We start from the raw sequence: 11359 nt of genomic DNA, 5'->3' as shown, positions 1-11359 counted from the left end.
GTTAATATACACTTTAAAAATATTAAATGATATCTGTTTAAAAAACTGTTTCACATGAAAAATATAATTTTATTGCATGTCGCGGTGTTATGTGTAGTTGAGTCAAAGAAGGCTACAGTTAGCCAGCTCTAGATCAGTGAGTCTCAAGCCACCCCCCTTCCCCTGGTTTGCATTTGTATAGCTCCAGTAATCATTTACATATAAAAGCTACACCGAGGCCAAGGTGACATGAATCATGGGGGGTGTCAGGTGCTAAGCCTTCCACATCAATTTTTGGCAGTTCCCTACAATTATCTGTGCTAACTGCGCATTCCTGTGAACAGCCATTAACCTGAAACTTCTGCGACAATTCACAGTGTCGTTAAATGACGAAAACCACTTTTTTCATGCAGTGTACATCGCAAAACCTCTAGTGTCTTCATGTACTGTATATTGAAGTTTAGACAGTTTGCAAGAATATTTAGTATCACTGGTGTGAAAATGCTGTTAGATGGCGGTGGAGTAAACGGGAGTTGAGACTGGCAGATCCAGCTATTTTAGGCTACTTTGAATTTAAAGTTCAGGTTGCATTGTCCGATAAAAAAAAAATAAAAATGATCAGAACTATCAGCACAGTATATAACACTAATCTGGTTGCACAATAGAAAGAAATATGCAAACACTAGCCATGAGCCGTGTCAATTTCGACACAAAGGGAAGTGGGAACTATTTGTTTTTTTCAGTTATTTTAAAAGTAGCAGTTAATGAGGCGATCAGCGGCAGTATAAAGAGCGAAATGTTTATGAATAGCCGAATGGGGATGGGGGGTGAATGCTGCCTGTTTTGCCTTGTAATCAACATTTTATTGAGACTGTTTTTGGGGGGGTCCAACTGTGTAGCATTCGGTTTAATTGCGGATTCAGCATTCAAATGCATGCCAGGGAAAAGGGGAAAGCTTTCCTCACACGCTCCACCTATGATACACCCTCTTATCACAAAACATTAGTGTCCACACCCCTGACACACTGTACGAATATATACAGTCCATCCATCTGTAAAGTCATCTCAAAATGACCAAAATCAGCAAGCTGCATTCCCAAGACATCAGGGTGATGAGGTCTGCTGGAAGTTCTACTCAAGAAATATCCCGACATCTGAAATCCATTGGTGTACACGCTACATTGAGCACTATCCGGAGACACTACAAAGAAAGATCATCACACAAACGTAATCCTCGCAAAATAACGGAGTAAGTTACCCACTGCATGACGCGAACACAAACACTGGCCTAAATACCGGTTAATGCTAAGTGGTGGTTATGCATAAACTGTCAAATGTTTAACTATTTTCTGTTTTGCCCTTGATTTTAGAGACATTGTCCTATCCATAGAGAATATCACTCATCAGAATGATGAACTGGTGTCATGTTCCGTGAAAAAACAGCTATGGCGTGACAGCGGAGTGGAAATAAGCGAGCGATCCATTCGGAGGATAAGGCAAAAGCTTGGGTGGAAGTATGGGAAAACTCAACATTGTCCCATGATCAGAGACAAAAATAAAGAGTTACGTCTCCAACAAGCCCAAAAATGGATTGCTGAGAAGGAGTCATTTCACGATGTAATTTTCACTGATGAAACAACAGTGGCTTTGGACCGCTTTGCCACCATGTCATTTCGTAGAAGTGGGAGACACGTGTCTAAACCAAAGCCAAAGCACCCGCTAAAAGTTCATGTTTGGGGAGCAATATCCAGACTGGGTCCGGGACCGATTGCAATCTTCGAAGGCATAATGGACCGGTCTTTCTTTGAAAATGCTATTGTAACAGAAACTGCTGCCCCATACATTAGGGAAAACTTCGGAGCACATCACCGTTTTTTCCAGGACAATGACCCGAAGCACACTGCTGCAGGCAGACTCATTGCTGAACAGGGTGTAAACTGGGTGAAGACTCCCGCCGAATCCCCCGACATGAATCCCATTGAAATGGTGTGGCATGCTCTGAAAGATTATATTCGAAAAGTAGCAAAACCAACTACAAAGTCTGACTTAATTGATGCCATAAATAAATTCTGGTTTGAGGAACTTACAGCAGTGGCATGCAACAAGTACATAAACAGACTGTTTAAAGTTCTTCCGGCTGTGGTGAAACATCAGGGTGGACATACTGGAATGTAACGATGTATAAAGTTGTTTAAAAATGTCTAAGCATTGGCAAAACTGTAAAATGAAAATAAAATGTACATTAATGATCACTTGAATAAATAAGCTTTTTTAACGTTGTTGTTCAGAATCTGCTGTTATCAAAAACATAAAATAATACTGATAATACTGATAAAAATGCATAAACACGAGTTTAATGCATAAATAAACCTGAGTGAGCATAGTAGCCCGGGATTATCAGAGATAGGTTTATTAATATTTCATTTTGAGTTAAGAAATTATTATATTAATTGTTATAGAAATTAATACAATATTACATAATTATATAGGCGTTGCTGTATATGCCAATGCTGTCTGTGCGCGATTTAGACAGCATTCACAAGTGTATCATGAATAAATATTACATGTATTTCCAATTAAAAAGCCCTACAAGAAACATTTCATGCATCACACACAGTCTTGTCCATTAACTGATCCTCTTTTTTTCCGTATTATTCGTTTATATCCATTATTTTCAACTTCATTTTGATCTCTTTACATAACATTCTGGGCTGCGTTTCGATTAATTTTAGTGCTTAAAAGCGTTTTCTACGAGTCATTTTGTGAACGTTCGTTATTGTTTCACGTGCCTTTCCCAAAAGTGCACTTAACACAATTGCAAATTGCAATTAATATACAAATCATTGAAGAGTGAATTATTCACGTAGTTTCATTTGGAAATAATTTATTGTCACACAGTGAAATAGGCCTACATTCCTTATATTAACTGATAGTATTTTTTTCCGTGTTGGTATTAATATTATTATCATTATCATTATTATTACTATTAGTAATAATATTACTATTAGCCAGTTATTATTGTATATATTTTTAGTTTCGTTTATATTCGTTTCCCCCACCCTTAATTTTGCTCTCTTTACTTAACGTTCATGTAAATGATACTGTAAATGCTTGACATATGCTATATGACTGAATTTTACTGGAATGTAGTTTAAAGGTTGAATTGAACATATTTTATTTTGTTTCGTCTAATTAATAGACTAGACTATATAATTACTAAACTGTTTTACTGAGGAATGCATCATTCACGTAGTTTCATTTGTAAATGAAAACATGCTAATTTATCGTCACACACGGGGAGAAATACAATCAAAAATTTTATTGGCATAATTGTCAGGTGTTAAAAATAAATAGCCCTAACCAGATATTAAAATAATAGTAGCCTATTAATAATAAAGTGATTTAGAGCTATCTACTTTTTTGTTTATTGTGAATCGCTTAACCTAAATAACGTTCTGTATATCCTATTTGCCATATATTTAGCAAATATTGTAAACGACAATTATGCCAATAAAGTTTTGCCTTTATGATTGTATTAATGCCCGTGTGTGACCATAAACGATTTACAAATGGAACGTGAATGATTCACTCGACAATGAAACACTTTATAGGTTATCTATTAATTAGAAAAAAGATGAATATATATATATATATATATATATGAGATCGAAATGATAGGAAAATTAACGAATATAAACGAATAATGTCCGAAGAAGATGTCCCCTCCAGGTCACCGTACAAACGAGTCATTCGGGCTTAGAGCGATGTTTGCTGCCGCTCCAGTCCAGTGCGTTACATGACTGCCCCCTACTGATCATGTCTTTCCTATGTCATTGTATTTTCCGTGTTCCCTTGGAATACACCGGCGTCACGCGAGACCACTTTACTTCCCGCGCGCATTTTAAATGGCCAGATCTGTAAACCACATTTTACCACCTCTGTTATCCTAATGACTGTGCAATGCTGGATAATATAGCTAATGCTTAAATATCCTTAGTCTTTCAAAAAGTAGCTACAGAAAACGAGCAAAGAACATTTACATTATCAAAAAACATAATCACTGACTAGCCTAGCCTAGTTTCTAAAGCATCTTATGCCGAGTTCAGACTGCACGATTTTCAAAGCAATCGCGTCACAGATGTTTTCACACTGCATGACTATCTGGGGTAGCATTCCGTCGCTGCTGTGTTCACACTGCAGGATGGATCGGCGACAGGGGGTTTCACACTGCATGACTTTACAATAGAAATCACTGACAACCTTGTACCGGTCCGCAAACTACGTCTCACAACCAAACACACGCGAGAAGTGACGCGAGGTCAGGCGTGCAAGTTCTCACTTGAGACTGGGATTATTATAAAAAAATGGTAGTCCGCAAGAAGCTTGTCATACAAATTGCATGTGCACTCATCTGCAGTGAAAAGAAAAGAAGCCGAAGCTATGCTTGTTGATATTGTGGTCTATACCTTCTTAACTCCTCCCCCAACTTCCCGCTGGCCTGGATGTTGCTTTCTCATTGGCTGTAGGTAATCGCCGACGTTATTTTCAGTCAGATCACCTTTCACACGGCATGATTTTGAATCGCCGACAGGTCCAGATATTTAGCATGCCAAATATCTCACGGGTGTCGACGACACGTCGGCGATTCTCTCAGATCGCGTCTTTGATAGTTCACACTGTGTGATTGTCACTCACGTGAACGAGCACCGATTTGCCTGTGATTTCGGGCATTTGTCGGCGATTTCTCAAAACTTGTCGGCGAGTCAAAATCGGGGTTATAATCATGCAGTTTGAACTAGGCTTTAGAAGTGGCTCCCCGTGCTGCATCGCTAAAGTTTATTGGCACAACTCTAGACCCAATCACATTTTGCAGCAGGTGTGCCTTCCTACAGTGTTGAGAAACTATTTAACTTGATCACTTACAAAAATTCAAAATACACTTGCACATCATTCAGAATTTATTTTGGGAATGCTGTTAAATTACAAGTCACTTTCTGAATTTGAATGACACATTTGAAAAAACAGAAACAGAAAACTAAAAAAGCAATTTATAAGGAAGAAATGACAGAACAGACACTAAAACTTGTCATCTTATTACAGAGTTACAGTAATTTTTATCACTTTCATCTACTGTATACACACTGACACAGAAATAAAACTGAAATGTAAACTGAAACTATTTAAACTGCTCTTTTCATGTTGTTATTTTTTTTGTGTAACTGTAAATTATTAAGTGATATGCCACTTATTTTCTGGGCTTTTGTACATGAAATAGAACCTATTATATTAATTGTCGTTACCAATATAGATATACCTTTCATGTATTTTTAAATGATAACATCTTTCCACAGTTCTACTTCTTCCTCTCATTATTATTGACCCTATCTTTGTGTAATCTCAGACCAGGCTTCCTGCAGATATGAACAAGTGAAATTTAAGACTTTTTAAGACCTTTTTAATACCACCTTATATTAAATTTAAGACCTAAACCTGTAATGGAAATAGATATTATATTACATGCATATATGTGATATTTAATGTGTTTAATGTAAAAAGTAAACAAAATTTCATGGCTGTCATAAATTAAATTTATTACTACGATATACAGTGAACACACAAAATATCACTACAATAAAGTACCACTAAAAAAATCTGATGTAAAAAAAAAAAATTCTGAAGCGATTTTTTTTTTTTTTTACTTTTGAAATGTATGCATTACCTTTGAAATTTATTTTATGAATTTATCAATAAATTCTAAATGGCTGTTAGCAGTGAGATTACATAATTTACACTGCAAAATTAAAAGTGAGATTAATGTTTTAAATACATTTATTGATTTATAAATATATAAATTAGAAATGTTATATAAATACTGCGATTCTGTCTGAAGACGCAGTAACTTCCACAGAGGGAGAAAAAAAAATCTACAGTTGTTAGCAACTGGCCTTAGCCAAGCCCTATATTCAGTTTTTCCAAGCCAAGTATCGCTAAACTTGCACTTCCCCATAGCTAAAAAGTTAAATCCATTTTACTTCTGCTGCGGTACAATCCGAGAGACTCGCGCCAATGACAGAAAGCTGATTGGCCATTGCATGCTGGTCTCATTTGTAGTTTAAATACAGCAAATTATATTTGGAATAGTGAAATAAAGAACTACAACACCATGGAAACAACAAAAAGAGAATTTAAATGAGCATTAGAGGTAACGTTACATGGACATCGGAAAAATAAGACCTGTGTAAAATTATTTAAGACCTAGAACAGCGAATTTAAGACTTTTTAAGGCCTAAAATTTTGATTTTTAAATTTTAGACTTTTTAAGACTTTTTAAGACCCCGCGGGAACCCTGCAGACCTTAGATATTTACTCATGTTTTTAATAATGACATTACAGCATCAGTTATTTGCTCCTCCTTGACTGAGGAGTGAATCTGGAGATTTTCAATTACAGCAGGTGTTAGACTGATAAATTGAGGCAGTGTGTTTTCTGACTGTTTTTCCACCAGCTTCTTCAAAGACAAATCAATTGATTTTAGGGTGCTGTTAATGGTATTAAACTGATTTGCCAGAAATCCAAATAATTGCATCTGGCCTGTCTTTTCAGTCTCTTCGGGAGCAACAGGTTTCTGCCATTCAGCAGGAGAATCACTGAAGTTCAGCTGGTCTTCTTCAAGTGCTGCTTTATCTGTGATCTGATCGGCCTCCTCTACGACAGAAGATACTGCAGGTTCTGTAGCATCAGTGGCATGAGCAGGTGAATCTTGTTTTGGGGAAGATGATAGTGAATTAAAACATTACATTTTTTTTTTTTTTTAAGATTTATTTTTTGGCATTTTTGCTTTTATTATGATAGGACAGATCAGACATGACAGGAAGCGAGAGAGAGAGAGAGAGAGATGGGAGGCAGGGTCGGGAAAGGTCCTCGAGTCGGGGTTCAAACACAGGACGCCCGGAACGCAACGGTGCTGGATGTCGACGTACTGCCCACAAGGCTATCAGCGCCGACTAAAACGTTTAATTTTATTTTGGTATCTCTCACTTAACTACATAAATAGGAATATTTAATGGTTATCCTATTAAAACCAACTCGTGAAATTATCTAAATATAATGGGAAATGTGTTGCATCACCAAAAATTATTGAGGTCATGTACATATATTGTGCAGTAAGTCAATACATTGATTATTGCGACAGGAGAATAACCAATCTCACCAACCTCTATCTTTCTCAGCAGATCCTAGCAGTTCTGTGATCTTTTTACTAACAGTTTCAGTTGAATTCACAGGTTCTCTCCTGTTCTGTGGAAAGGAAATGGTGAGATTTAAGTAATGCTTTTGTCTGTTTGCTAAGGTAGGAAATAATAGGAAAATGGGGGTAATTTTTCAGTAACTGAGCAGAAGGTGAAAAGTAAAAGGCAAAAAAAGTGGCATGTGGAGGTATGATTTAATTTTTGATTGATTAATAATAATAAAAAAATAATAAGCTGTGTTAATTCAAGTCTTTTATCTTCACCAAGGCTGCTTTTAATTGATAAAAATGTGTTCTATTTTAATATACAGTATGTTCAAATTTAATTTTCAGCAGCATCCTTACTTCAGTCACATACTTCAGTGTCACATGATCCTTCAGAAATCATTCTAATATGCTGATTTGCTGCTCAAGAAACATTTATTTTTATACCAATGTGGAAAACAGTGCTGCTTTATTCGTTTTTTAAGATTCTTTGATGAATTAAAAGTTAAAAGAACAGCATTTATTTAAAATCTTTTATACGATTATGAAGGTTTTTGTAACTTTTATATTTAATGCATCCTTATTGAATAAAAGTACTTAAAAATAGTTTACTGACCCCAGGCCTTTGAACAGCAGTGTATATTCCTTAATCCCTTATATGTTGATACTTATATTCACTTACATTTCAGTCTTATATTATTTTACCAGTAAATGCATGCACATTGCTCCGTGGGCATCTTAACCCATTTTCCCCCGTTAGCTGAATCTCACCAGTTTGACTCTTTCTGCAACAGATATGTCCTCATCTGAAGAATTGTCTGTATGTGGCAGAACACATTCACTTTATTTTAAGTGTTGGTTAATACTGATGGTCACATTAAAAAGCATTGAAATGTGTTCAATGCAGATGGTCATGTAAACCTACCCAGCTGAATTGTTCCCATTGGCACTGTGTCTTCTTCATTTCCACACACAGGTATTTCCTTATTATTTCTGCTTTTGTTTTCCTTGCTGCCAGTGACATCTAACGGTAGAAAAGTCCCAATTGTAATTTTTTTTAGGTTTAAATGTTTTATTTCAAAATTATTTTGAAAATTTTTTTTTTTGATTCCCTGCTGATTTTGTACGTTTGCCCACTGACAAAGAAATGAATGATCAGTCTATCATTTTAATAGTTTATTTGAACAGCAAGAGACAGAATAACAAAAAAAAAGCAAAACAAACAAAAACACATTTCAGAAAAGTTATAAATTGATTTACATTTTAATACATTTTATTATATCTCAGCTTGTTACCTGTATAAAAGACAGAAGCAAATCAGTCAATCAGATTCCAAACTCTCCACCATGACCAAAACCAAAGAGCTGTACAAGGATGTCAGGGACAAGATTATAGACCTACACAAGGTTGAAAGGGGTTACAAGACCATCGCCAAGCAACCATGGGGAGAAGATGACAACAGCTGGTGCGATTATTCACAAATGGAAGAAACAGAATAACTGTTAACTGAACAACTGTTTCAATTATCACGAGAATGGTGTGGAATCAGCCCAGAACTACAGGGGAGGATCGTGTCAATGATCTCAAGGCAGCTGGGAGCATAGTCAACAAGAAACACACTATGCCGTGAAGGACTGAAATCCAGCAGCGCCCGCGAGGTCCCCCTGCTCAATAAACTATGTTTTCAGGCCCAATGAACATCTGAATGATTTAGAGGAGAACTGAGTGAAAGTGTTTTGGTCAGATGAGACCAAAATCGAGGTCTTTGGCATCAACTCAACACGCCATGTTTGAAGGAGGAGAAATGCTGCCTATGACCCCGAGAACACCATCACCACCGTCAAACATGGAGGTGGAAACATTATGCTTTAGGGGTGTTTTTCTGCTAAGGGGACAGGACAACTGCACTGCATTAATGGGCAATGTACCTTCAAATTTTGGGTGAGAACCTCCTTCCCTCAGCCAGGGCATTGAAAATGGGTCGTGGATGGGTATTCCAGCATGACAATGACCCTAAACACACGGCCAAGGCATGGCCAAGGTCCTGGAGTGGCCTAGCCAGTCTCCAGACCATAATTCACTAGAGAATCTGTGAAGGAAGCTGAATGTTTGAGTTGCCAAACGTCATTGTTGAAACCTTAATGACTTGGAGAGGATCTGCAAAGAGGAGTCAGACAAAATCCCTCCTGAGATGTGTGCAAACCTAGTGGCCAACTACAAGAAACTTCTGACCTCTGTGATTGCCAACAAGGGTTTTACCACCAAGTACTAAGTCATGTTTTGCAAAGGGGTTAAATGCTTATTTAACTCATTAAATTTATAATTTATCATTTTTATAATTTACAATTTATAACTTTTTTTAATTGCATTTTTCTGGATTTTTTGCTGCTATTCCGTCTGTCCCTGTTAAAATAAACCTACCATTAAAAGTATACAGTGATAATTATTTTGTCAGTGAGCAAACATGCAAATTCAGCAGGGGATCAAAAAATGTTTCCCCTCGCTGTTTATGTTCTACTGAACAAAGACATCTTAAAGAGTTAAAGACAATATTTTCCTACGTTTTTTATGGTTAGGTGTCTTCCTTCTTGTCACATTTTGTTGAGATGATGAGTTTGCACCGCATCTATCGGTCTGTGTCACCTAAATTAAAAAAAAAAATTACATATCCGAGTAATTCTGCATAATGATTCATTAAAGGTATACTAATTTCAAAATAATCTTTAAAAAGAAAACAAACAACTGAATAGTTTACAATCAGTATTTTCATGCTTAATACGAAACATGAATATTGTTTATGTTTTGTGGCTTGTGGGTTTGCCAATTCATTGCATTGGTTGAAATACCTGTGTAGATGACTTCCTCAGATATCCATACTGAGGCAGACACCTATTCTAAAATGGATAAATAACTGTTACATTATAATCAGATTTACTTAAATCATGAGGACCAGTAAAATGTAGGATTACTATCTGCATACAGTACATACCAGTATGAGTCTCTCTAATTGCACTTGTTGAAGGCCATTTGTTGACTTGTAATAGATGCTACTCTTCCACTTCTTGCTATTACCCTTTCCTCCAAACTTCTCAAAATGTCTGGGCGTAAACCAATGCCCTTTACATGAAATACACTTCTCTCCTGAAGACAGAGAAACACCATAAAAAACAGGGTGCACATATTTAAAACAGTTCATGTCTTTCTGAACCTAAATTAGCATTTCAATTTCTTTCTGACATTGTGAGCAAAAAATTTGATAATCTCAAAACTTACCATTCTCATACCTTTTTCTGTACAGAAGACCAGTCATTTTTCCACATTGGATAGTTAGTTTAGTCTTATTTCTGGCCTCCTGAAAGATTTCTTCCAGGTCTAGACATTAAAAAGGAAAAGATTCCTTTACAAGCTATCAGACTTATATTGATGTTCTTTTTTTTTTGTTTGTTTTGTTTTTTTATCACACTATCACACCGCTTTCATACACAAGATATGATTAAAATTTTATTCAGCATTAACCTCAACTTCACCTTTGTTTAAATAAAAATGCCAGTGTGCTTTAATGTAGTCTTTAGAAGTATTAAGAAACACTTTGGTTGTTTTAAGGTTTACAGACAGCTTCAAGAATTAAAACTGACTTTTTTTTTTTTTTTTTTTTTAGTATACGCTCCACCCACGCTTACCTGGACTGCTTTTACTGGCTTTTTTCTTCTTTTTGGAATAAGTTTCTTTCTCCTTGTCATCTTGTTCCTTAATCTTTCTTTTTCCTCCTTGTTTTTCTTTACTTTTTTCCATTTTACTAATCCAGTCAGATCCTGAAGAGCTGTCCAAATCCTGCTCTGAGTCTGTGGATGAATTACCGTCCATCTCCCGTGAGTATCTAAAGCACAGTCATCATTTAGTTGAGGATATTTAGGATAGGCTGTATGAGCAAAAATGCATTATTTGTGAACAGAATGAATGCTTTATTAAGTTTACACCATTCAGGTAAATCCATGACAGATCATGTGCACAAACGCTTTTCATCATAAACATTTACCATGTCAAAAATATATCTCTGACCATAATTCATGAACAGAAAAGATGTACTTACCTGTAAAACACAGAAATTAACCTGGCTGCACTTCAAACAACCACTACACTAAAGAGAAA

The 11359-nt window shown here is 36.1% G+C and overlaps 1 protein-coding gene across 1 annotated transcript; it reads right to left on the bottom strand.

The window, feature by feature from the left end:
- Window positions 1-6334: 6334 nt before the first annotated feature.
- LOC141317435 (uncharacterized) lies at window positions 6335-11074 on the bottom strand. Its single transcript, XM_073833138.1, has 6 exons — window positions 10891-11074; window positions 10484-10582; window positions 10200-10351; window positions 10057-10104; window positions 7194-7275; window positions 6335-6738 (listed from the first exon to the last, which is right to left on the bottom strand). Exons 1-6 carry the CDS (start codon window positions 11072-11074, stop codon window positions 6347-6349), a joined length of 957 nt encoding a protein of 318 aa, XP_073689239.1. The 3' UTR covers window positions 6335-6346.
- Window positions 11075-11359: the final 285 nt, after the last annotated feature.

The sequence above is a fragment of the Garra rufa genome, chromosome 1 (genome assembly GCF_049309525.1).
Source record: "Garra rufa chromosome 1, GarRuf1.0, whole genome shotgun sequence".
Lineage (NCBI taxonomy): Eukaryota > Metazoa > Chordata > Actinopteri > Cypriniformes > Cyprinidae > Garra > Garra rufa.
This window is presented reverse-complemented; position numbering and strand designations above follow the sequence as displayed.